Source organism: Harmonia axyridis, chromosome 7, assembly GCF_914767665.1.
Source record: "Harmonia axyridis chromosome 7, icHarAxyr1.1, whole genome shotgun sequence".
Lineage (NCBI taxonomy): Eukaryota > Metazoa > Arthropoda > Insecta > Coleoptera > Coccinellidae > Harmonia > Harmonia axyridis.
Window position 1 is genome coordinate 24,608,755 of NC_059507.1, and position 27,724 is coordinate 24,636,478.

General features: G+C 36.0%; 1 protein-coding gene and 1 long non-coding RNA gene across 3 annotated transcripts in view; both read right to left on the reverse strand.

Annotated features, from left to right (window-relative positions):
- LOC123684635 overlaps positions 1-22,276 on the reverse strand; it is a 51,935-nt gene extending 29,659 nt beyond the window's left edge. For both annotated transcript variants that reach the window (XM_045623956.1, XM_045623955.1), the window contains exons 1-2: positions 21,915-22,276; positions 11,901-11,933 (exon numbers count right to left, since the gene is read on the reverse strand). In XM_045623956.1, coding sequence (XP_045479912.1) covers positions 11,901-11,933; positions 21,915-21,960 — 79 coding nt within the window. In that variant the 5' untranslated portion in view covers positions 21,961-22,276. The remainder of the gene's footprint in view (positions 1-11,900; positions 11,934-21,914) is intronic.
- A 1,261-nt stretch (positions 22,277-23,537) lies between these two features.
- LOC123684535 lies at positions 23,538-25,080 on the reverse strand. The gene is made up of 4 exons (XR_006748156.1): positions 24,461-25,080; positions 24,261-24,408; positions 24,019-24,183; positions 23,538-23,927 (listed from the first exon to the last, which is right to left on the reverse strand). It is a non-coding gene; the product is annotated as an uncharacterized LOC123684535 (long non-coding RNA).
- Between the last annotated feature and the right edge of the window lie 2,644 nt (positions 25,081-27,724).

Here is a 27,724-nt window from a genome sequence, read left to right on the forward strand (position 1 = left end):
CAATAAGGTGACAACCAGTTAAAGTTCATACACATGAATATGAAGTACAGAAGGTCTTGAATTCAGTTAATGAATATGGTTCACACTTAATGATCATAAGAAATATACTCTTTCTAAACGCTCGGAGATCAGTTATACTCTTAATTGTGACAGGCAAATAATTATACAATTTAATTGCCATATATTATGTGCTTTGTTCAGATAAATTGTAGTTATGGGCGGGAAAAAAGTACTGGCATATTCTTCTAGTTCTAACTTTCACATTTTTGTATTATTCAAAATAATGGATGTTCTTACGAAAAAATAATATAATTTGGTATATAAAAAGTCCTAGAAGTGTGAGTATGTTTTGTCTCTGAAGATGCCTCTGCAGATCTTTAATAATAATAATAATAATAATAATAAGATTTATTTCCCAGAAATTAATACACATACAATCAGTTATGAAAAATCATATTTGTAGGCAATTCACAAAAAAAATGCAAGAAGAAGAAGAAATGCATGAAATAGTGAAAATTAAATAACAGATCGCTCTCAATGTTCTAAGAGTGCCATTAACCAGAATTCACGGTAATCCTGTCAATCTCATCCGTGGACATACCTCTCAACCAGATCTTCAACCACTTTTTATATAATGTTGGACTATTCACATTTCTGATATGAAGCGGAACCAGCGAGAAGACTCTTGGAGCCATATAATAAAATGATCTCTGACCTACTGCTTTTGTTGCTCTTTCAGTGACATATTCCGATCTTTTTTTGTGCCTAGTGTCGTGAGTATGGCTTATAGACGGCAATTCCGTTTTCCTTTTGTACTGCTGGCAAAGAACTCTAAAATAATAAAGTTTTTCCAATTCGAACATGATTACTTCCTCGAAGAGTTTTTGGGTGGGATAGGTCCGTTCCTTGTTATACATAATCTTGAGGAAGGTTTTTTGTAAAACTTTGAGTTGTGTTTTGTGACATTTGTACGCTCCACCCCAGGATGATATTCCATATTGTAAGTGCGACTCAACCAGTGCATGATACAAAATTTTGAGAATACCATCGTCCATGATTCTTTCCAGGCATCTGAATGTAAATAATAGGGATCTAAGTTTCTTCGTCACCTTGGCGATGTGAAGGTCCCATCTAAGGTGTTCGTCGAATTCCACTCCAAGATAAGTTTTCGATTTTATGCACTCAATTACACTGCCATTCCTGAATACCAAATTCTGAATCCTGGGTAAGCCAGATACTCTGTTAGAGAATACCATGCACTTGGTCTTTTCCATATTCAGCATCAAGTCCATTTCACTTAACCAATTTCTCATCTCTTCCATTCCATTCTCGGCCTTATCCACAACTTCCTCCCAGGTAGAGCCAGTGAACAAGATCACAGTGTCATCTGCGAAGGACGACATCTCTGCATCCACCTCAAGAGACAGGAATCCATTTATATAGATGAGAAATAGTACAGGTCCTAGGACCGTCCCCTGGGTCATACCGGTCAAAACCTCCTGCCCCTAACTCACGACCCCATTAACCTCCACGCATTGTTTTCTATCCTCAAGATAGGACCGGAACAAATCACCCGCTACTCCTCTTATACCAAGGTCCTCCATGACGTCCAACAGTTTGCGGTGGTTGACAGTGTCAAAGGCCCTGGCCAAGTCTAAGAAGAGTCCCATCGTACATTCTCCCCCATCGAGTGCTCGATAGATACCATTCGTCAAACAAACAATAGCATCATCCGTTGATCTCTCCGATCTGAAACCAAATTGTTTTTTGGAAAGCAAATTGTCTCTTTCCAGAAACTCGACCAGTCGTACCCTGATCACCTTTTCTACAACTTTTGCAATGGTACTAATCAGTGAGATTGGCCTATAGTTGGAGAGACTTTCTCGATCACTCGATCACAGAGGTTTTATCATAGCCGTCTTGAGGTTGTCTGGAAACTTTCCTCTTTCAAAAATAACATTCACCAGGCACGCTAGAGGTTCCTTTATGTGTTCACCAATAATTTTCAGATGTTCTCCAGTTATTTCATCGAAGCCATGGCATTTATGATTTTTTAGTCCATTTATTATTTCAAGCACTTCTCTTCCATCTGTCGGCCTCAAGAACATTGTTTTGCTCTTTCTGTCTCTCCTCACAACACGGGTCACTGGTCTCCTGATCTGATTAACCATCTCTCCACCCAAATTCACAAAGTATAAATTGAACATCCGAGCATCTGTATCTGTGATGCTGGTACCTTCTTTATTGATCTTATGTATTCCAGATTGGGTCTTCTCACTTCCCGTCAGATCTCTGATATTGGACCAAAGAGCTCTTGAATTATCCTTATTCTTTCCTATCTGTTCTGAGTAGTAGTCTCTCTTCGCTGTTCTAATCAGATTGGTGAGTTTATTCTTATATGTTTTGTATTTGTGTAGTAATTGAGCATCGTTCGGGTTACTAAGTACCAACCTATAAATTCTTTGTTTTTCATCAATAGACTTTACCAAACCCTTCGTTATCCATGGTTTTCTCCTCTCTTTACGGCTTTTAATATGTCGTCTGGAAGATGATGCCACCGCACTTCTTATATTGTTGAGCAAACATTCAGACATCCGGTTCACATCATCCAAACAGAAATAGTCACTCCAGTCTTCCACCTCCATGGTCTCAAAAAGTTTTTTCCGATCTAATACAACTCGTTTTTTTGATGGAGGTTGTTCTCTAATGGTTGACATTGGACATATTCCAAGTATAGGGAAGTGATCTGTGACATTGCAGTGGAGGACATATGACTTGCATCCTGAAGGGTTCACCGGATTCTTGACAAAGATATGGTCCAACAAAGTTTGGGACTCACCCTGTACTCTCGTATATTTATCAATCATTGAATTAAAGCCAAATTCTTCCAGTATATTTAGATATTCATTACAAAAATCAGTATCTGATTTAATATCTATATTAACATCACCGACAAAAAAATACGTATATTTGTTGTCCAGGCAGTAGTTCTTCATGTAATTATAGATATGTTCATTGAATTCGTACGGACTGGATGAGGGAGAACGATAGAGGGCATCAACTGTAATATCTCTGTCTACGCCTTTGATGGTGAGGTGAACTGTCCTTATAATACCAAGATCGAGAAAAAAACACTGAAACACCAGGTTCTTTTTTATATACACGACAACTCCGTCGTTCTGATTATAATCTCCTGAGTTATAAATTATTTCGTATTCTGGCATTTTGAAAAGGTTGATATCCGGAACACACCATGTTTCCGTGAAGACTATAACATCAAAATGGTAATCGAACTTTCTCAGTAAAATTGACATTTCATCGAAGTTTTTATTGATGCTTCTAATGTTCGCATGAAAAACAGCAAATCCCGCCTTCTTGGCTACCCCATCAATGATCCTAAAGCCCTGGTCGTCATCCACTTCAGTCGATTCGTACTGCAGATGTTCGAAATCCCTTATATATTGATCCATCCCAAAACTCTTGTAGACATAACAGAAAAAAAAAACGAGCACAAAATGAAAACAATTCAAGTAATGTGAAAATAAATCAGGATAATCCCACGAAGAATTCTTGTAGTAGGAGTTACTAATCTACATCAACAAAATGTTGCACACATACAAGCACACAAACAATACAGAAACTAATCTCTGAGACTCGCTTTAGCCGAGTTTTTTCTTGTATTTGGTCGATCTCTTTCCAAAGCCCTTGAAGATTTTTCTACAGTACCTGGTTTAGGCGTAATGGAAGACCCTCTTTCAGAAACGCTGTTGGTTGTTGTCAGTTTCACTGGTTGGGTTGGCGGGGGCAGTTTCACCGTAGATTCACCTGGCTTTGCGTGTCCTCTTTCTTCCTGGGTAGACCTGGTTTGGTGGATTACTACTACTACTTCAACCGCAACATCACCCTAAGGGCTACCTTCTGAGTGATAAATACTTGTTCTGAGTTAGAAAAGTTCCCTCAGAAAAGAACTCCATTGCTCAGTATTGACTGGAAGTTGGCATAGTAGACTGTCTTCAATGTGGCTTTATCGATTTGACTTCTAAAAGCTTTCATAGTATAGATGACTGAATTAAGGGAAGGAACCAAGGCTTCACAGTGTAAACCCCAACTCAGGTTCTGATCTATAAAAATTCATAGAAGATTAGTATTGGAACTAACTTGGATATTATCTTGTTCAAAGTCCATATTTGTAGATCGAGCAATTTTAGTTCTTATATTGGAGAAGTAAATTATCTTGGTTTTGTCTGCATTTAATGTTAGGTGGTTATCAGTACACCATTTTTCCATTTAGTGAAACACTCTGCTGACATTATCAGGTGCATTTTCCGAATTTAGATTCGATATCATTATGGTCGTGTCATCAACATACAGGTAAGCATCAACATCATCCTCCATCCCAATCTCGTGATCCAAGTCCTTTAGTATATCAGGAAGGTCGTCTATGTGAACTACAAATAGCAGTTGACCCAGAATTGTGTCTTGGAAAAATCCCTCCAGAACTGAAGCCTCTGAGGATTCAAAATGAGAGTCAGCACAATCTAACACCACAATCTGACTTCTGTTTTCCAAGTAGCTTTTGAGGAGCTTCAAAGAAATTCCCCTTACTCCATACCTTTCCAGCTTTTTCAACAATCATGTCATCGAGATAGAAATTGTTTTTGCTACTTGTCACGTAACCTGAACGTTGGTATAATTGATGGTCCTTAAATAACGCAACTTGTTGAATTATCCACAATTCATCTATGAACGAAACTAAATCTAACGCTTCGTGTGATTTTGTAGAGAATCATAAAGCTTAGTGGAAACTAGCTTTCAAATGTTGTGACACATATTGAGGTTGATGATGTTGTTATTACAGATGAGAGAGTTATTGCTGACCTTTTCAATGAACACTATGCTATAATTGGAGAGAAACTAACTACAAACATACATCAAACCCAAAATAAAGAATTCCCTGAGCAGGAGACAACAGAGTCAATATCACTGAGTTTGTGCGACAGGAGTGAAGTAGTGGAAGTGATCAAATGCATTAAATCGAACGCAGCCGGTGATGATGAAGTGACGAGGTCAAATTTAGTCAATTTGCTTGATGTTGTGGTTGACACCATCGTTAGTCAATGAGGTCCTTACTACAGGGAAGTTTCCAAATCAATTGAAGATCGCGAATATAATTCCCTTGCACAAAAATGGTTCGAGATAAATAATAACAAATTATAGACCTATATCAGTACTCAGTATTCCCTCAAAAATCATCGAAAAAACCATGAATACAAGAATTAAAAATTATGTGAATGCTACATTTGGATTTGACAAATATCAGTATGGTTTTCAGGAAGGAAATAGTACATCAAGTGCTGCAGTTGATGTGCTTGAACTTGTCTCTGCTGAAATTAACGACGGTAATTATGTTGTACTCATTTTTATAGACTTGCAAAAGGCGTTTGATATTGTGTATATACTTTTGAGGAAGTTGTACAGGATGGGATTCCAAGAGACATCTTATAGACTTCTGGAAAAATACCTGAAGGATCGATTTCTTTACATTAGTATCAATAAACAAAGAAGTAAAAGACGCACAGTAAACATGGGTGTCCCTCAGGGTTCAGTGTTGAGCCCACTGCTGTATTTGCTCTATGTACATCTGATGAGTTCGAGATAAAGATATTTCTCTTTTGCGAATGATATTGTCCTGGTGTACTCAGAAAGGTCTTTGGAAGAACTAGAATCGACTATCAATGCTGATCTGCTTTATTATTTTGACTGGCTGCGTTGTAACAGACTGAGCATAAATGTAGACAAAACTGTATATATGTGTATAAGGCAAAAAAAAGTTTGATGATATTTCACTTGATCGTGTGAAACAGCACAACTATCTAGGGTTGTATATTGATGAAAGATTGAATTGGAAAAAACACATAGAACACATGATACGTAAGGTAACTCCTGTAGTGGGTGCACTGAGAAAATGCTCATTTATGTTTGGTACGCAACACAAAAAAAAAATCTACCACAGCTTGATCTCCTCCAGACTGAGGTACCTCATTAATTATTGGGGAAATGCATCAAATACAATATTAATAAGTCTATAAGTGTTCCAAAATAGAACTATAAAAATATTATTCAACTATAGCATTTTAACACCTACATCAATATTATATAAGGACACTTAACTTTTGGACATTCATAACTTAAAGAAATTTGAACAAGTTAAACTGATATATGGCATGATGAACAATTATATTAAGTCAAATTATAGATTTACACTAGTACAGGATGTACATAATCATAACACCCGAGATAGAAGTACCATCAGAAGTGAACTTAGGTTTACAAGGAAAGACGGACTCCCCAATTTACCGAGCAATAGAAGCATTTAAATAAACACCAGCAGGAATAAAATATATAAGAACTAAAAAAAACTTTAATATTAAGCTTAAGTTGAACCTGAAAAATTTATTTTGTTTAGATTAACGTTGTTTTTGTTGTTTTGAATATTTTATTGTATTTTATGATTATTTTTTGTATATTGGTAAATAGGCCTTGTCACCAGTACTTGTACTATATAAGAGGTCAAAAATGAAGAAATAAATTAAAAAAAATTCAAAATTCTTGGTTGGAACATGAGCATAAAAGTTCACTACTTTCACAGCCACCTTGATCGCTTTCCAGAAAACTTGAGTGATTTTATTGAAAAACAAGGGGAAAAGATTAAATCAGGGAGATCGATATCAAGTATGATAATGTATCCACATGATGGTCGACTACTGTTGGATCCTTCAACGAAAATACCCTATTAAACTCCATAGTAAAAAGTCATATAAAGAGAAATTTAAGTTACAAATTACTAATTCGTATATCTGAAATCTATAATATCATAAATTATTAAATATTTTTGTTTATGTTAGTAAATATTCAAATCCATGTATATCCAGATGAAAATTTGTATAAAATAATCATATTCAACAAAATTCTGAATAGTTTCACTGCCCTTGATATAAATAAACATACTGCTGAAGTTCAAATTAATAGAAAGTAGTATCTTCCTTATATGTGTATATTGTTTTTTTTGTATTATCATTCTTAGTGTAAATAAAGTTTAATTATAATTCAGATTATGGTAATGGCTACGGTAATATATCTTGTTAAGTTTTCCATCACGTACAGGCTCACTCCTCCGTGAATTGTTTATATCTGTAGATCTCTAGATGTTTCTTCGCAGAATAAACCTCGGAATAAACTATATTAAACTATACACTGTGTCCGTGAAGTATGGAACAAATACATTTTCAGCTAAATAGACCATTTCAAGAAATAATCCTGAAACACGCCGACTTTTGATTTTAATTTTCCGTATTTTGAAATAATAATGTAATATACAGGGTGAATTAGTTTTGAGTAATGACGTCACCGTAATTATTTTTAAATAGAACACCACCATTTTGACTCAGTTTTCTCATTACTCTAGCTGAGCTGATTCCAAAAATGTATCACATGTTGATTTCAATTGGTACAGGGTGGACAAAAATACAATAGTTTTGTGTGTGCTCATAAAGTAACGCGTTACATTCTTCATTAGTTAAATTAACAATATTATCAAAAATACTTATTGTTTAGCGGCAACTGGTTTGAAGGTAACACCATGTAGTTTGTTACATTTTTAGATTAATAAAAATGAGCTGTTTCCAAACATGTTTGGTACTTGTGGTCTAGCAGGCAGAATATGAAAGAAATTATTTCTTATCAATTTAAAAAAACATAGTCGTCTAGTTTTTTGTGAAATGTCATTATTTGTTTAGTAATTTATTGGTGTTCAATGACAGTTTAATACTACAATACTTTAAGTATTCGTGAATGCTTTAATTATTGCTTAGATTTAATTTGAAGTAGACCTTGTACCAATTGGAATCAACATGTGATACATTTTTAGAATCAGCTCAGTTAGAGTTATCGGAAAATTGAGACGAAATGGGAGTGTTCCATAAAAAAAAATGACGGTGACGTCATTACTCGAAAGTAATTCACCCTGTATATTAGATTATTATTTCAAAATACGGTAAATTATAATAAATAATCGACGTGTTTTAGGATTATTTCTTAAAATGGTCTGTTTAGCTAAAAATGAATTTGTTCCATACTTCACGGATACAGTGTATATTATTATTACTATGTTGAAACTAAAAAAGCACGAAATGAAAGTTGTTCAGAATGATTTGCGAATGAAAATTTCTAAATAAAAGACAGAGATTTCTTTCATTCTGAAAGCAACAATAAAGTTTTCTAGATTCTAAAGTTTCCTTAGACTAAAAAGCAAAATCCAACTGATTCAAATTCACTATAACAACATAACACTGAAAATAATATTCGTTTCAGTGGCGTACCGGAAAACAGATAATAATCGCTCATATTGAACATAATTTAAAATCATCATGCAGTGTTGTCGAATCACTGTAATTTGAGAGAATTACAATTTTTTTTTCAGCAAATTTCCTTGGTGAATCCCTGGCCGAATTTGGTCCTTGGAGCCTCCCGGACGCTCAATTGGGCCCGGATACGGGAAGGAAAAATATATTCCGAACACACTCGTCCTGTCTGCGTTCGTGGAAACTTCTTTTGGCCCGTTTCGTTCTCTTTGAGATGATCATCATTATTCCCTCTTGTTATTCAACCTGCGAATTATCCGCGATGTCAAATATACCTACCGAAGGAAAATTGGGACAGAAAGGAAATGTCTACCCATACTTTACCGATATTTTCTTAGGCGAGTCGTGGTGAAATCTGAAAATGACGTGGTTTCAGCTTCTCGGTGACTTCTTCAGTCACTGTACAAGAATGATGTGTGAGGAGCATACAAAAACTTTGAATTTCGATGGATCAAATAAGCGGGAGATATGGCACTTTGAAAACTTCGATTGAAGTTTTTCTCATAAATTTCTTTTAGTGTCGAACATCCCTAAATAGTAAAATGGTTTGGTTGAGGTGAAATGATTGAATATCGACAAGCTGGAGTGGCCAAACTTTCTAATGAAAACAGATTGGTTGGATCACGGAATGTCAGTAGATAAACAACTGGGAAAACACACCTTCTTGCAGGTTCAGATACTTAATCAGAGACCGTGCCAAAAGGATAGGTCTGTTAATTTCCGTTGGAGGATTCAGGTTTTCTTAGATGAAACCGAATATTTCTCATAGAAAAAAGAGTATTTATTATAGGTTTGCTGCTGAATGTGTCGAAAATAACATGAATTCATCCCCTAAGTTTTAGCTGATCAATTTCGGCTCTCTGAATAAAAATTGGAAATTATTTTATTTTTTATTATATTTGATAATTACAACATTCTACAGCCTAGCCATTCTACAGAATAGGAAAATGAACATTGAAGAAATGAAACTAAAACAAATCAGATGGAGCCAGGCTTGAGCGAAAAAAAACACATTGAGAAAAGAGCTCAAGCCAAACTACCCATAGTGAAGCCGTCATCTCAGGACAGCCCTCCTTATATCAGATTGATTACAATGAAAAATATCAACAATATGCTGGATGGTCATGTAGACATGACATATATAATGCGATGCAAAGGCGAAAAAAGAAGGACGTTGGATCGTGAACAAGGTAGATAAAATGTAGTTGGGCTGCGTACAGGCAGTCTAGAAACATGGAGATTAAGAGGTAGTCAATTAACAAGTGAATTATATTTCTAAGAAATAGTATACCAAAAAAAAATTTTAATTTAAACTGCTCCTTCTGGGTGTTGCAGTTTCTTTGTCAGTTAGGCCCAGTTTCACCAAATGCTTTAATCTTGACTTGGCTCTTAAGTGAGGCCTTAGATCACGATTAATGTAATGTAGCGTTTCACCACACTCCAAAGCGCCATTTAATCGACCAATCGCGATTTAGCACTAATCGGCCATTTTTGGAGGATTATAACCTTTCAAGTTGAGATTAATAATTATTTATCAGTATGGAACTCTTGTCTAATTGTCTATGTAATTATTTTTCCGGAAATTTCTAATTTTTGGGTCAATTTTATCAAAATATGACTATATGTATAGGCTGAATATTTCCCATTTAAAATGTTTGATGGAATTATTATTTAAGAAGCAGTTAAACTTGTTAATAAAAATAAATAAGTTAATAAAATTACTTATATAGTTTTTTTTCCAGAATGTGTGGTTTTGAGAAATGGGATAATTTCTTTTTAACTTCTGCAAGTTTCTGACATTTCGAAGCACATCACTCGACATTTTCGGCAAAAATTAACTTCGTTGATGACAAATGATTTGAAATGTTACGAGTTATGAATGAATGACACCTGACACCTAGCGCCAATGGTGGTCATCACTGCTAATACGATACAGAACACTATATAACTTTTTGTTCACAACGTTGCCAAATGGTTTGACTATTTAATCGCGATTTGGTTAATCGCGATCATCTTCGGACGGGTTGATGCATGGTGAAACAGAAAACACTGTTAAGCCTGCTTTAGTAACAAGCTGAGTTTAATCAATCTGGGATAAAGTGCTGTTTGGTGAAACTGGGCCTTAGTATATTATATCAGGATTAATAAACTTTATTATTGAATGAAAGTTATTCTCATTTTTCATTCATTAATTATTGACTTTTCATACAGAATATATAAACTCTTCATCACTATGTTTAAATTGACAAAATTATGTTGAAATATCATCACATCGAAATTCGTATTTCTCTTCACATTCCCCCGCCACTGTCCAAAGTCGATCATATTGAACTGGTACCATTTTTTCAGCCGATGCTTCTTGATGTAGTTTTATATTCAAAGATTCAAGTCAATTGTAACCTCTTAATCCTTTAATTTAGGGACAAACTCTATTCAGACATAGCGCACTGCTCGGGAAACGAGCGTTAAATAAAAACACCACCTTAACTTTTCACCTTTGAAAGGATACACGTGGTACACATAAGCGTCGACAAAGGGAACAATTTAAATAAACCTCGTTCCACCGAAACAATTAAGTAGTAAACTAATTTCCAGCTCCAAGAGATGACATGCCGGCAGGCTTAAAAGCTTGTCAAAATTCATTCTTACCCTTTTCCCTTCTTCTTCTTCTCATTCCTACGGTTTGGCGACGGGTGAAGTTTTCGAGACCTCGCGGTGAAATAGGATTACCGTCGAAATTATTAAGAAATTCAACAGTAATATACATAAGTCAGTTTAATCGCATGAGAAAAAGACCAGATGCCAGAGTTTTCAATTCGAAAATTGGGGTGGGCGGTTAAATTTAATCATGACTAGGGCCAATTCTTCATCCGGCCCTTCTCTGTCGTCGAGTCATTCCGATTGACGTGGAGTTGATGCTAATTTTTGGACTCATTTTTTTTTGTAGTGATTAGCCAATGGAATAATCGCCGTTTGAATATGAATTCCGAGAAGTGGCAGTTGAAGTTTTTATGGACATTTATTTGAATCGTATATTTCACAAAACTTTGAATGTCGTGAAATTATTTCTGTGTTCAATTTGAGTTCATTTTAGAATTCTGAACAGATGAGACGATGGTTCGATCGAAGATTTGTGAAGAACGGAGTCTATGGAATTTTTGAGAACAAAATTGAAAATTTATATCAATTCCTATGATTATCACAATGCTTTGTTAAAGAAATCCACATTTTATTGTTCATTTTACGAGTCTACCTTCTCAATATAATATCTCAGTATATCTCGACACCAAATCATGAGAGAACAGTTTGCATTCAAGTTTCTCTATTTCAGATGATCGATGTCGATATTTCAGAATATTCTAAATTACGTGCTGTTGAGGATTGAATGGACTGTAAAATTTGCTAGTTCGGAGGCACTTTCGATTTAGATTCAAATTATGAATAACGAATGAAGAGCCATCAATAAAGGGAAACTCCTACCTTGAAGTCTTCGGGCTGATGCTTGAGGATTCGACGCCGGTAAGGTTAGCTCCCGGCCGGCCAGCTCCACGGGCACCATTCATTCCACCACGGTCAAACACACTTTAGTCATTTTTGATATTTGAATTGAATTTCTAGATGCGTGAATGTAATAAATTGAGGTTCATCTTATAGAGAAATGAAAGATCTAGCGAGTAGTAATTTTTCGTTTACATAAGCTACATATAGGGATCAATTTCAGGATGGAATTGAAGAATTTCATGCCGGCCGAAGAGATTTTCGTGATTTTTATATTTTCCGAATGAGCGGCCAAGATGAAATTTAGTCCATGGTATGAAGGATTGAAAAAGCCATAAATATTGAAATTTTCGTTCGCATTGGTTAACCCTATGGCCCCAGCTCTACGACCTGAATAGTCTGATATCGTGCCTGCCGGATAGTCTTTCGTGTTTTTTATGTTCTTCGAATGAGCGGCCAAAGATGAAATTTAATCCATGGTATGAAGGATTGTAAATGCCATAAATATTGAAATTTTTGTTCACATTGGGTACCCCTAAGGCCCCAGCTGCACGACCTGAATAGTATGATATCGCGCCGGCCGGATAGTTTTTCGTGATTTTCATGTTTTTCGAATGAGCGGCCAAAGATGAAATTTAGTCCATGTTATGAAGGATTGAAAAAGCCATAGTATTGAAATTTTCATTCACATTGGTTACCCCTAAGGCCCCAGCTCCACGACATGAATTGTATGATATCATGCCGGCCGGATAGTTTTTCGTGTTTTTCATGTTTTTCGAATAAGCGGCCAAAGATGAAATTTAGTCCATGTTATGAAGGATTGAAAAAGCCATAAATATTGAAATTTTCGTTCACATTGGGTACCCCTAAGGCCCCAGCTCCACGACCTGAATAGTATGATATCGTGCCGGCCGGATAGTATTTCATGTTTTTCATGTTTTTCGAATAAGCGGCCAAAGATGAAATTTAGTCCATGTTATGAAGGATTGAAAAAGCCATAACTATTGAAATTTTCGTTCACATTGGTTAACCCTATGGCCCCAGCACCACGACCTGAATAGTCTGATATCGTGCCGGCCGGATAGTATTTCATGTTTTTCATGTTTTTCGAATAAGCGGCCAGAAATGAAATTTAGTCCATGTTATGAAGGATTGAATAAGCCATAAATATTGAAATTTTCGTTCACATTGGGTACCCCTAAGGCCCCAGCTCCACGACCTGAATAGTATGATATCGTGCCGGCCGGATAGTATTTCATGTTTTTCATGTTTTTCGAATAAGCGGCCAAAGATGAAATTTAGTCCATGTTATGAAGGATTGAAAAAGCCATAACATATGAAATTTTCGTTCACATTGGTTAACCCTATGGCCCCAGCACCACGACCTGAATAGTATGATATCGTGCCGGCCGGATAGTATTTCATGTTTTTCATGTTTTTCGAATAAGCGGCCAGAAATGAAATTTAGTCCATGTTATGAAGGATTGAAAAAGCCATAAATATTGAAATTTTCGTTCACATTGGGTACCCCTAAGGCCCCAGCTCCACGACCTGAATAGTATGATATCGTGCCGGCCGGATAGTATTTCAAGTTTTTCATGTTTTTCGAATAAGCGGCCAAAGATGAAATTTAGTCCATGTTATGAAGGATTGAAAAAGCCATAAATATTGAAATTTTCGTTCACATTGGGTACCCCTAAGGCCCCAGCTCCACGACCTGAATAGTATGATATCGTGCCGGCCGGATAGTTTTTCGTGTTTTTTATGTTCTTCGAATAAGCGGCCAAAGATGAAATTTAGTCCATGGTATGAAGGATTGAAAAAGCCATAAATATTGTTTTTTTGGTTCACATTGGGCCTAGCTCCACGACTTGAATTGTATGATGTCATGCCGGCCGGATAGTTTTTCGTGTTTTTCATGTTTTTCGAATGAGCGGCCAAAGATGAAATTTAGTCCATGTTATGAAGGATTGAAAAAGCCATTAATAATGTTTTTTCGGTTCACATTGGGTATCTCTAAAGGCCGAGCTCCACAACTTGAATTGAATGATGTCATGCCAGCCGGATAGTTTTTCATGTTTTTCGAATAAGCGGCCAAAGATGAAATTTAGTCCATGTTATGAAGGATTGGAAAAGCCATAACTATTGAAATTTTCGTTCACATTGGTTAACCCTATGGCCCCAGCTTCACGACCTGAATAGTCTGATATCGTGCCGGCCGGATAGTTTTTCATGTTTTTCATGTTTTTCGAATAAGCGGCCAAAGATGAAATTTAGTCCATGTTATGAAGGATTGAAAAAGCCATAACTATTGAAATTTTCGTTCACATTGGTTAACCCTATGGCCCCAGCTTCACGACCTGAATAGTATGATATCGTGCCGGCCGGATAGTTTTTCGTGTTTTTTATGTTCTTCGAATAAGCGGCCAAAGATGAAATTTAGTCCATGGTATGGAGGATTGAAAAAGCCGTAAATATTGATTTTTTGGTTCACATTGGGTACCTCTAAAGGCCCAGCTCCACGACTTGAATTGTATGATGTCATGCCGGCCGGGTAGTTTTTCATGTTTTTCATGTCTTTCGAATGAGCGGCCAAAGATGAAATTTAGTTAATGTTATGAAGGATTGAAAAATCCATAAATATTGATTTTTTGGTTCACATTGGGTACCTCTAAAGGCCCAGCTCCACGACTTGAATTGAATGATGTCATGCCGGCCGGATAGTTTTTCATGTTTTTCATGTTTTTCGAATAAGCGGCCAAAGATGAAATTTAGTCCATGTTATGAAGGATTGAAAAAGCCATAACTATTGAAATTTTCGTTCACATTGGTTAACGCTATGGCCCCAGCTCCACGACCTGAATAGTCTGATATCGTGCCGGCCGGATAGTTTTTCATGTTTTTCGAATAAGCGGCCAAAGATGAAATTTAGTCCATGTTATGAAGGATTGAAAAAGCCATAACAATTGAAATTTTCGTTCACATTGGTTAACCCTATGGCCCCAGCTTCACGACCTGAATAGTATGATATCGTGCCGGCCGGATAGTTTTTCGTGTATTTTATGTTCTTCGAATAAGCGGCCAAAGATGAAATTTAGTCCATGGTATGAAGGATTGAAAAAGCCGTAAATATTGATATTTCGGTTCACATTGGGTATCTCTTAAGGCCCAGCTCCACGACTTGAATTGAATGATGTCATGCCGGCCGGATAGTTTTTCATGTTTTTCGAATAAGCGGCCATAGATGAAATTTAGTCCATGTTATGAAGGATTGAAAAAGCCATAACTATTGAAATTTTCGTTCACATTGGTTAACCCTATGGCCCCAGCTCCACGACCTGAATAGTCTGATATCGTGCCGGCCGGATAGTTTTTCATGTTTTTCATGTTTTTCGAATAAGCGGCCAAAGATGAAATTTAGTCCATGTTATGAAGGATTGAAGAAGCCATAACAATTGAAATTTTCGTTCACATTAGTTAACCCTATGGCCCCAGCCCCACGACCTGAATAGTATGATATCGTGCCGGCCGGATAGTTTTTCGTGTTTTTTATGTTCTTCGAATAAGCGGCCAAAGATGAAATTTAGTCCATGGTATGAAGGATTGAAAAAGCCGTAAATATTGATTTTTTGGTTCACATTGGGTACCTCTTAAGGCCCAGCTCCACGACTTGAATTGTATGATGTCATGCCGGCCGGGTAGTTTTTCGTGTTTTTCATGTTTTTCGAATGAGCGGCCAAAGATGAAATTTAGTTAATGTTATGAAGGATTGAAAAATCAATAAATATTGTTTTTTTGGTTCACATTGGGTACCTCTTAAGGCCCAGCTCCACGACTTGAATTGAATGATGTCATGCCGGCCGGATAGTTTTTCATGTTTTTCATGTTTTTCGAATAAGCGGCCAAAGATGAAATTTAGTCCATGTTATGAACTATTGAAAAAGCCATAAATATTGTAATTTTCGTTCACATTGGTTAACCCTATGGCCCCAGCCCAGCCCCACGCCCTGAATAGTATGATATCGTGCCGGCCGGATAGTTTTTCGTGTTTTTTATGTTCTTCGAATAAGCGGACAAAGTTGAAATTTAGTCCATGGTATGAAGGATTGAAAAAGCCATAAATATTGTTTTTTTGGTTCACATTGGGTACCTCTAAAGGCCCAGCTCCACGACTTGAATTGTATGATGTCATGCCGGCCGGATAGTTTTTCGTGTTTTTCATGTTTTTCGAATGAGCGGCCAAAGATGAAATTTAGTCCATGTTATGAAGGATTGAAAAAGCCATTAATATTGTTTTTTCGGTTCACATTGGGTATCTCTAAAGGCCGAGCTCCACAACTTGAATTGAATGATGTCATGCCCGCCGGATAGTTTTTCGTGTTTTTCATGTTTTTCGAATAAGCGGCCAAAGATGAAATTTAGTCCATGTTATGAAGGATTGAAAAAGCCATAACTATTGAAATTTTCGTTCACATTGGTTAACCCTATGGCCCCAGCTTCACGACCTGAATAGTATGATATCGTGCCGGCCGGATAGTTTTTCGTGTTTTTTATGTTCTTCGAATAAGCGGCCAAAGATGAAATTTAGTCCATGGTATGAAGGATTGAAAAAGCCATAAATATTGTTTTTTTGGTTCACATTGGGCCTAGCTCCACGACTTGAATTGTATGATGTCATGCCGGCCGGATAGTTTTTCGTGTTTTTCATGTTTTTCGAATGAGCGGCCAAAGATGAAATTTAGTCCATGTTATGAAGGATTGAAAAAGCCATTAATAATGTTTTTTCGGTTCACATTGGGTATCTCTAAAGGCCGAGCTCCACAACTTGAATTGAATGATGTCATGCCAGCCGGATAGTTTTTCATGTTTTTCGAATAAGCGGCCAAAGATGAAATTTAGTCCATGTTATGAAGGATTGGAAAAGCCATAACTATTGAAATTTTCGTTCACATTGGTTAACCCTATGGCCCCAGCTTCACGACCTGAATAGTCTGATATCGTGCCGGCCGGATAGTTTTTCATGTTTTTCATGTTTTTCGAATAAGCGGCCAAAGATGAAATTTAGTCCATGTTATGAAGGATTGAAAAAGCCATAACTATTGAAATTTTCGTTCACATTGGTTAACCCTATGGCCCCAGCTTCACGACCTGAATAGTATGATATCGTGCCGGCCGGATAGTTTTTCGTGTTTTTTATGTTCTTCGAATAAGCGGCCAAAGATGAAATTTAGTCCATGGTATGAAGGATTGAAAAAGCCGTAAATATTGATTTTTTGGTTCACATTGGGTACCTCTAAAGGCCCAGCTCCACGACTTGAATTGTATGATGTCATGCCGGCCGGGTAGTTTTTCATGTTTTTCATGTCTTTCGAATGAGCGGCCAAAGATGAAATTTAGTTAATGTTATGAAGGATTGAAAAATCCATAAATATTGATTTTTTGGTTCACATTGGGTACCTCTAAAGGCCCAGCTCCACGACTTGAATTGAATGATGTCATGCCGGCCGGATAGTTTTTCATGTTTTTCATGTTTTTCGAATAAGCGGCCAAAGATGAAATTTAGTCCATGTTATGAAGGATTGAAAAAGCCATAACTATTGAAATTTTCGTTCACATTGGTTAACGCTATGGCCCCAGCTCCACGACCTGAATAGTCTGATATCGTGCCGGCCGGATAGTTTTTCATGTTTTTCGAATAAGCGGCCAAAGATGAAATTTAGTCCATGTTATGAAGGATTGAAAAAGCCATAACAATTGAAATTTTCGTTCACATTGGTTAACCCTATGGCCCCAGCTTCACGACCTGAATAGTATGATATCGTGCCGGCCGGATAGTTTTTCGTGTATTTTATGTTCTTCGAATAAGCGGCCAAAGATGAAATTTAGTCCATGGTATGAAGGATTGAAAAAGCCGTAAATATTGATATTTCGGTTCACATTGGGTATCTCTTAAGGCCCAGCTCCACGACTTGAATTGAATGATGTCATGCCGGCCGGATAGTTTTTCATGTTTTTCGAATAAGCGGCCATAGATGAAATTTAGTCCATGTTATGAAGGATTGAAAAAGCCATAACTATTGAAATTTTCGTTCACATTGGTTAACGCTATGGCCCCAGCTCCACGACCTGAATAGTCTGATATCGTGCCGGCCGGATAGTTTTTCATGTTTTTCATGTTTTTCGAATAAGCGGCCAAAGATGAAATTTAGTCCATGTTATGAAGGATTGAAGAAGCCATAACAATTGAAATTTTCGTTCACATTAGTTAACCCTATGGCCCCAGCCCCACGACCTGAATAGTATGATATCGTGCCGGCCGGATAGTTTTTCGTGTATTTTATGTTCTTCGAATAAGCGGCCAAAGATGAAATTTAGTCCATGTTATGAAGGATTGAAGAAGCCATAACAATTGAAATTTTCGTTCACATTAGTTAACCCTATGGCCCCAGCCCCACGACCTGAATAGTATGATATCGTGCCGGCCGGATAGTTTTTCATGTTTTTCATGTTTTTCGAATAAGCGGCCAAAGATGAAATTTAGTCCATGTTATGAAGGATTGAAAAAGCCATAACAATTGAAATTTTCGTTCACATTGGTTAACCCTATGGCCCCAGCTTCACGACCTGAATAGTATGATATCGTGCCGGCCGGATAGTTTTTCGTGTATTTTATGTTCTTCGAATAAGCGGCCAAAGATGAAATTTAGTCCATGGTATGAAGGATTGAAAAAGCCGTAAATATTGATATTTCGGTTCACATTGGGTATCTCTTAAGGCCCAGCTCCACGACTTGAATTGAATGATGTCATGCCGGCCGGATAGTTTTTCATGTTTTTCGAATAAGCGGCCATAGATGAAATTTAGTCCATGTTATGAAGGATTGAAAAAGCCATAACTATTGAAATTTTCGTTCACATTGGTTAACCCTATGGCCCCAGCTCCACGACCTGAATAGTCTGATATCGTGCCGGCCGGATAGTTTTTCATGTTTTTCATGTTTTTCGAATAAGCGGCCAAAGATGAAATTTAGTCCATGTTATGAAGGATTGAAGAAGCCATAACAATTGAAATTTTCGTTCACATTAGTTAACCCTATGGCCCCAGCCCCACGACCTGAATAGTATGATATCGTGCCGGCCGGATAGTTTTTCGTGTTTTTTATGTTCTTCGAATAAGCGGCCAAAGATGAAATTTAGTCCATGGTATGAAGGATTGAAAAAGCCGTAAATATTGATTTTTTGGTTCACATTGGGTACCTCTTAAGGCCCAGCTCCACGACTTGAATTGTATGATGTCATGCCGGCCGGGTAGTTTTTCGTGTTTTTCATGTTTTTCGAATGAGCGGCCAAAGATGAAATTTAGTTAATGTTATGAAGGATTGAAAAATCAATAAATATTGTTTTTTTGGTTCACATTGGGTACCTCTTAAGGCCCAGCTCCACGACTTGAATTGAATGATGTCATGCCGGCCGGATAATTTTTCATGTTTTTCATGTTTTTCGAATAAGCGGCCGAAGATGAAATTTAGTCCATGTTATGAACTATTGAAAAAGCCATAAATATTGTAATTTTCGTTCACATTGGTTAACCCTATGGCCCCAGCCCAGCCCCACGCCCTGAATAGTATGATATCGTGCCGGCCGGATAGTTTTTCGTGTTTTTTATGTTCTTCGAATAAGCGGACAAAGTTGAAATTTAGTCCATGGTATGAAGGATTGAAAAAGCCATAAATATTGTTTTTTTGGTTCACATTGGGTACCTCTAAAGGCCCAGCTCCACGACTTGAATTGTATGATGTCATGCCGGCCGGATAGTTTTTCGTGTTTTTCATGTTTTTCGAATGAGCGGCCAAAGATGAAATTTAGTCCATGTTATGAAGGATTGAAAAAGCCATTAATATTGTTTTTTCGGTTCACATTGGGTATCTCTAAAGGCCGAGCTCCACAACTTGAATTGAATGATGTCATGCCCGCCGGATAGTTTTTCGTGTTTTTCATGTTTTTCGAATAAGCGGCCAAAGATGAAATTTAGTCCATGTTATGAAGGATTGAAAAAGCCATAACTATTGAAATTTTCGTTCACATTGTTTAACCCTATGGCCCCAGCTTCACGACCTGAATAGTATGATATCGTGCCGGCCGGATAGTTTTTCGTGTTTTTTATGTTCTTCGAATATGCGGCCAAACATAAAATTCAGGCCATTGCATGAAGGGTTGAAAAAGCCATAAATATTGTTTTTTTTGGTTCACATTGGTTACCCCTAAGGCCCCAGCTCGACGACATGAATTGTAAGATATCATGCCGGCCGGATAGTTTTTCATGTTTTTCGAATAAGCGGCCAGAGATGAAATTTAGTCCATGTTATGAAGGATTGAAAAAGCCATTGATATTGTTTTTTCGGTTCACATTGGGTATCTCTAAAGGCCGAGCTCCACAACTTGAATTGAATGATGTCATGCCAGCCGGATAGTTTTTCGTGTTTTTCATGTTTTTCGAATATGCGGCCAAACATAAAATTCAGGCCATTGCATGAAGGGTTAAAAAAGCCATAAATATTGTTTTTTTGGTTCACATTGGTTACCCCTAAGGCCCCAGCTCGACGACATGAATTGTAAGATATCATGCCGGCCGGATAGTTTTTCATGTTTTTCGAATAAGCGGCCAAAGATGAAATTTAGTCCATGTTATGAAGGATTGGAAAAGCCATAACTATTGAAATTTTCGTTCACATTGGTTAACCCTATGGCCCCAGCTTCACGACCTGAATAGTATGATATCGTGCCGGCCGGATAGTTTTTCGTGTTTTTTATGTTCTTCGAATAAGCGGCCAAAGATGAAATTTAGTCTATGGTATGAAGGATTGAAAAAGCCTTAAATATTGATTTTTTGGTTCACATTGGGTACCTCTAAAAGCCCAGCTCCTCGACCTGAATAGTCTGATATCGTGCCGGCCGGATAGTTTTTCATGTTTTTCGAATAAGCGGCCAAAGATGAAATTCAGTCCACATTATGAAGGATTGGAAAAGCCATAACTATTGAAATTTTCGTTCACATTTGTTAACCCTATGGCCCCAGCCCCACGCCCTGAATAGTATGATATCGTGCCGGCCGGATAGTTTTTCGTGTTTTTTATGTTCTTCGAATAAGCGGCCAAAGATGAAATTTAGTCCATGGTATGAAGGATTGGAAAAACCGTAAATATTGATTTTTTGATTCACATTGGGTACCTCTAAAAGCCCAGCTCCACGACTTGAATTTCATCTTTGGCCGCATATTCGAAAAACATGTAAAACACGAAAAACTATCCGGCCGGCACGATATCATACTATTCTGGTCGTGGAGCTGGGCCCTTAGGGCAACCAAAGTGAATGAAAATTTCGATATTTATGGCTTTTTCAATCCTTCATAACATGGACTAAATTTCATCTTTGGCCGCTCATTCGAAAAACATGAAAAACACGAAAAACTATCCGACCGGCATGATATCATACAATTCAAGTCGTGGAGCTGGGCCTTTAGAGGTACCCAATGTGAACCAAAAAATCAATATTTATGGATTTTTCAATCCTTCATAACATTAACTAAATTTCATCTTTGGCCGCTCATTCGAAAGACATGAAAAACATGAAAAACTACCCGGCCGGCATGACATCATTCCAATATTTATGGTTTTTTCAATCCTTCATACCATGGACTAAATTTCATCTTTGGCCGCTCATTCGGAAAATATAAAAATCACGAAAATCTCTTCGGCCGGCATGAAATTCTTCAATTCCATCCTGAAATTGATCCCTATATGTAGCTTATGTAAACGAAAAATTACTACTCGCTAGATCTTTCATTTCTCTATAAGATGAACCTAAATTTATTATATTCACGCATCTAGAAATTCAATTCAAATATCGAAAATGACGAAAGTGTGTTTGACCGTGGGGGAATGAATGGTGCCCGTGGAGCTGGCCGGCCGGGAGCTAACCTTACCGGCGTGAGGATTCGTACGATTTTCCGAAATCCAACTGGCCAGCGGACATGATCCTCGCATCGAAGTCCTTTCACTGAGGGGCTTCGATCTCCTAATTTAGTGTCTTCAACGATGGTTCTTTCATACACAACAAGGAAGCAAAATCACGCTATTCAACTGTAGTTAAGAAGAAGTTCTAATCACCAGATTTTTGGAAATAACTCGGAAACTGAGTTTTCACTTAGTCGAAAACGTAAATAAACTTTTAGAAACTTATAAAATGAAAATTATATCGAGAAAGAAATCTTTCATCAAAATCGGAAAATCGTTCTCACAAATCTTAAACACATTGTCGCTAAATTGATAAGAAAAATCGAAAATACGTGTGTTTCGCGACACAAACTAAAATTGTTATGATTGGCGTTAACACGTGCTGTTTTGGAATGCCAGAATGATAAATGTTTATCGGAATTTAAAAAATTTCGTCTGATCAACAAATGTAGAGCATTTATTAAAGAAACACTCGATTACATATACTTAATGATTGAGGAACCTTAAGCAATTTTCCGATTACTCTAACTGAGCTGATTTCAAAAATGTATCACATGTTGATTCCAATTGGTACAGAGTGGACAAAAATACAATAGTTTTGTGTGTGCTCATAAAGTATCGCGAAACATTCTTCATTAGTTAAATCAACAATATTATAAAAAATTATTGTCTAGCGGCAATTGGTTTGAATGTAACACCCTGTCGTTTGTCACATTTTTATATTAATAAAAATGAGCTGTTCCCAAACGAATACTGTAGATTGAAATAATAAATCAACGTGTTTCAGGATTATTCCTTAAAATGTTCTAGTAAAAAACTACACTGAACGAGAAGAGTACGTAAATACAATGAAAAAGTACATTGGGACAATTTATTTATTCATCAAAATTGTTTCAATGAACGCGTCCATTGGTCTAACGAATTAGCGTACATTGGGAGTACGTACCGAATGTGCGTAAATATTACAACTATGATACATCACGACAACGTATGATAATTCATCGACCGAATGAATCAGTTTCGTTGTTCCAATGAAATTTGTTCATTGGATTTACAAACGTTGTACGTTAATTCAACGTACGAATTCGTTGAATCAATGTACAATGTTTATTATTGGAACGAACGAATTCGTTGACCCAATGAATGGGTTTCGTTGTCGGAATGATATTTGTTCATTGGATTAACTAACTTGGTACGTTCATTCAACGTACGTATTCATTGAATCAAAACTATTCGGTTTTGCAAAAAGTTGAGAAAATTGTCATCAAAGGTTCATACTCCTTTCATTTTGAATAAAATTATTGGTTTATAATTCTATCCAAAATAAAAGTATTAGGAACCTTAAACTGCGATTTCCTAAACTTCTCGCAAAACGGAATTATAATAGTAGATAGTTTCATCGATTCAATGAAAATTCAAACTCTATTTTTGGATTTGTGGAAACATAACAAAACATAGTTTGAAGATATTTATTAAATAATTTATACCATACATCGTATAAAATAAACCCTCATAAAAACAAAGAATAAAAATTCAACTCATATTTTTTTTTATATGTATAATATATAATAATACATAATATTATGTTTATATTTCGTACACTTTTATTTTTTCTCATAAAATATACACACTAGAAAATGTTAAACCATTAAGGATTCTCTAGAAAAATCTAGGTAAAATATATAATTTTGGAGCAAATATCAACCACTCTAAAAAAAAATATGGAATTTGAATCTTCTGTCAACAAAATATACATACAATTCAATCATAAATTTTATATCATCTCTGATGCAATGCCTTTTATAAATGGCTGTATGGGGTTGTTCATTTTGTTTTTTCCAATACTCTATATGATCTTCCACTTCCTGCATCTACCTTCCAACAAACAGGAATGATCCCTGAGAATCTTCAATTCTATATTTGGTTGTGTTTTTGTCCAGTAATGGCATCCATCGTAGGCACCAAATAAGCTCCAAACAATTGAAGCATCTTGCCATCTATAAAACATAAAAGTATAAGAACTACGAAAAAATCAGAAATAGGTCCAATTTAAATCGTACAGGTATTTTGATTTGAAAAGAATCTTACTTTCACTGAAATTTCCTTCACTAACAGTGCCCAGAAGTTCTCTCACAGTTTTTTTTTCTCGTTTTTCTCTTTCATGAGGAATGTGATGATGTTCTGATAGCACCTCTCCCAATCTGTGAAAAGGGAGTTTGATTTATCAAAAACCATTTGGAAATTCATGTCAGCCTGAAAATAATGTATTATTGAATGAGTCGAACCAATTCGGTAAGCTTATGAACACCGCACAACTTAAATTTTCTTACCAAATGTTTTCTCAGAGAGTGTTTTCGAGCATTTTGAAGATTCTTCTTTGTGTTTCGTTAATTGATATGCTTGGAAATTGTACAATTAATTGATTTTTTCATATTTGAGCACTGGTAGTCTTCCCTGTTTATTCGTTCGATAAAATTCCTGGAATTAGAAAATTTTAATTGTTTATTTAATTTCATGAATAAAGTCTCACCAATTTTTCAGTAGGAAATCGTTCCAATATTTATTTTTCAAGATAGTAACTCGAAGATGAAGATATGGGAATGGCTTTCTCCACGAAATATTGGGCAATTGTTGAAATTAATAATGTTATTTGATCATCTTAGTTTCCGAATGTTATTTTTTTTTAAGTTTGAGTTTATAGGTATTTGTACCTCTACTCTTATTGAAACAATAATAATAAATAATAATAATCTTGAAATTTTCCAAATTTTGTATAATATTCATATAGCATTATTTCTTTTGGAGTTTCATGGAGGATATGGGATAAATGCTTTCATCAGGTGTTATCGCTCTTGAATGTGTGTATAACTATAGAAGGAATGGCACGAAACTTCAGAAGGCACTGGGGATGAGTGTCTGCTAGTAGTCCAACAATTCTTACACAATGAAATTCGTGCAGAATGGTAATATATAGGCTGACCAATAGATTGTCGCCAAGCTCCTAGCTTCTGCTGGAACCTAATTTGTGAGCCCATATCACATATATCGTTTACTTATTACTAATCATAGTGAGGGTGTGAGGCTCTAGTGCGCCGAGCCCTAAGGTGACACGCACCTAACCGAAAAACACTCATTACCGCAGTTTGAAACTTCAGAAATCTGCTGACGTTTAAAGTTCAAATATGAAAAAATATTTGACAACTGGAAATTATGGTGAGAACCATATTTGAAGCTCGTTAATCAAATAGAGTAATTAGCTAATGGATTTTCCGGATTTTTGGTAGGTATTGAATAGTGTATCTCAAAACAAGTTGCAGAATGGGCTCCTATTCCAACACGAATGCGAAATTCGTGTTGGAATAGGACTGCTCACTCATAAGACTTGCTGTTTGAGTATTAGTGGACTTTACGAAATAAAGTTTTCCAATCGATTGAAAAATTTTGTTTTAAAGGAATACGCATTGCATAGGAATAAAAAAACGATCAATTGCAAATTTTATTCCTGACATTATTTCCTAAAATAAATTACCCTTTTTTGTCGAGCAGATATTCAGTTGTGTTTTTAGCAACCTTGTTTTTTCCAGTTATCCATAAAACTTAAAATGTTTTCATACGTTTATTCGTTAGTTGGGTCAATGATAATTCTTCTTGATGAGTCTGTATTTTTCAGCGAGCTTTTTCTTCATCTTATCTCGTAATCAAATTCTTCATGGTTGATTCGCCATCTCATTAATCTAGAATTAGATTTTTTTAAAGGAAAATAGCCAAATTAAAGGTTTATGATCAATATAAACTGAGAATTTTCTTTCATATAAATATGACCTGAAATGTTGACAAGATGATACAATTCATAACAGTTCCTTCTCGATCACACTGTATCGGGATTCAGTTTCATTTACTACTGGTGAAATAATTTTCAAATCGAATTGTATCGAGATTTACCAAGAGTACCTTTTTGGTGTAAAATTGAATGATGTTTGAGTTCACTTGAAATTTTGATTAATACATCTAACCTTAAAAATGTTATGTTCAGTAGTACTTGGTAATGGTATAAACCTTAGAATATAGATAATGTTCTAAGGTATGAACCGAGTACCTAGCTAGCGCCTTCTATGAAAGTCAGATATAAAAGCAAATACATGGGATGTATCAGCTTCCTAAACATATTTGTATGAAATTTCATTCAATGTTGCAAGTAGTTTCGGTAAAATCGTAAAAAATGTGTAATTTTTTTTCTTCAATGCCCTCTATCTTGAATACGGATGGCGTTACGAAAATTCTAAATGAAGCAAACCCCAACTATTTTTCAGTTTTCTATCAATCCTAGAGGCGGGGTCATCTTTTTGAAACACCTTGTATACGAACGGCCGGACGCAACGAGAGAATTACATTTGAGTTCGTCAAATCCGTCGAGATAGAATATAGAAGGAGTTGACATCACGTGACTTAAAGCGGTACCAGTACGCCATGTTGGATATCAATCTCAGTTAACTTTTGACCTATAACATTTCATTAGTAGTGAACAGATCCGTATTCACAAGTTTTGCATATCTTCATATCCATCTTCACCCCTAAATATATTAAAATGTATATGGCAGGATATGTTTTATATAATTTGGAACAACTTTCTTTCGTGAAAGTTTACTTAATCCGACCCTGATATTTCCCCCACTCTAGCCATAGAATTAGCCCTGACTAGTTGACACATTTCTTCTAGCACGATAACTGCTCATAGCGCCTCCTTCTATTCTATCTCGATGGTCAGATGCATGAGTCGAATCCATAAAATAATAAACATAGATAGAGGGAGTATAAGCAATCTTCACATGTCCCCAACATGGTTAGATTATGTGTCGGATTTTGATATATTTTTGAATCCACAATTTTACTATATGATTATGAAGGTATATTATATTAAATGAAATATATTTATTTGAGTGATTCTCCATCAAATATGCAAATTGAAATATTTGCAATCCAATATTTTTCTTAATTGTCGAATTTATAATAAGCAGAATATTTATTATATTCTGTATCTAACTGCTGAAATCCAAGGTTTGGCAACTTTTGCTCTCCTAGTGTCATCGGTTGTTTCACGTCGTTTGGCGCGCTTGAAGTTTGTTTTCTGAATTTCTGATATATTTAGGTATTTATTTCTACATATTTTGAGTAAATATGAAACGTTGATTCACTATGGGATTTAAGAAGTGCGTTCTTTGTGAAGAAACTCGCGAATTGAGTGAAATATCGTATCACTGCTATGTTTTTATTTCCGCGCGCTTCTTGTCAAATTTGATAGTTCATGTTAGGGACAAAATTTGCTTATTGAAAATGACATATGCTCCCTCTATCTATGTTCATTACTCTGAGGTCAAAGGTTATCGTTTGAGACCCTTAATTTTTTTGGAAGGTTTTCTATTTTCTACATCTCGTAAGGAATTGAAACTATAAAATAAAGCGTTACAGGGTTTATTTTTACATAGAATATATAACATGTATTTACAAATTAAATAGTTAACAATAAAATAAAAATAAAAAGAGTCATTATTAATTAATTAAATTTAACAAGAAAATGAAACTAATAATAATAAAAAAAATTGAAACATTATAAAATATTCACTTGGAATTGAAATCGATAAAATAATAGCAAACAATGAAATGAGAAACTTTGGTCTTCTTTTTTTATGTGCATCAATTATTCTCAATCTATTAATTTTTCTTCCATACTCAGCCCTTTCTCTAGACATTTTCTGAATTCGTACCATTCTTGTATTGGAATATATTTTAAAATTTC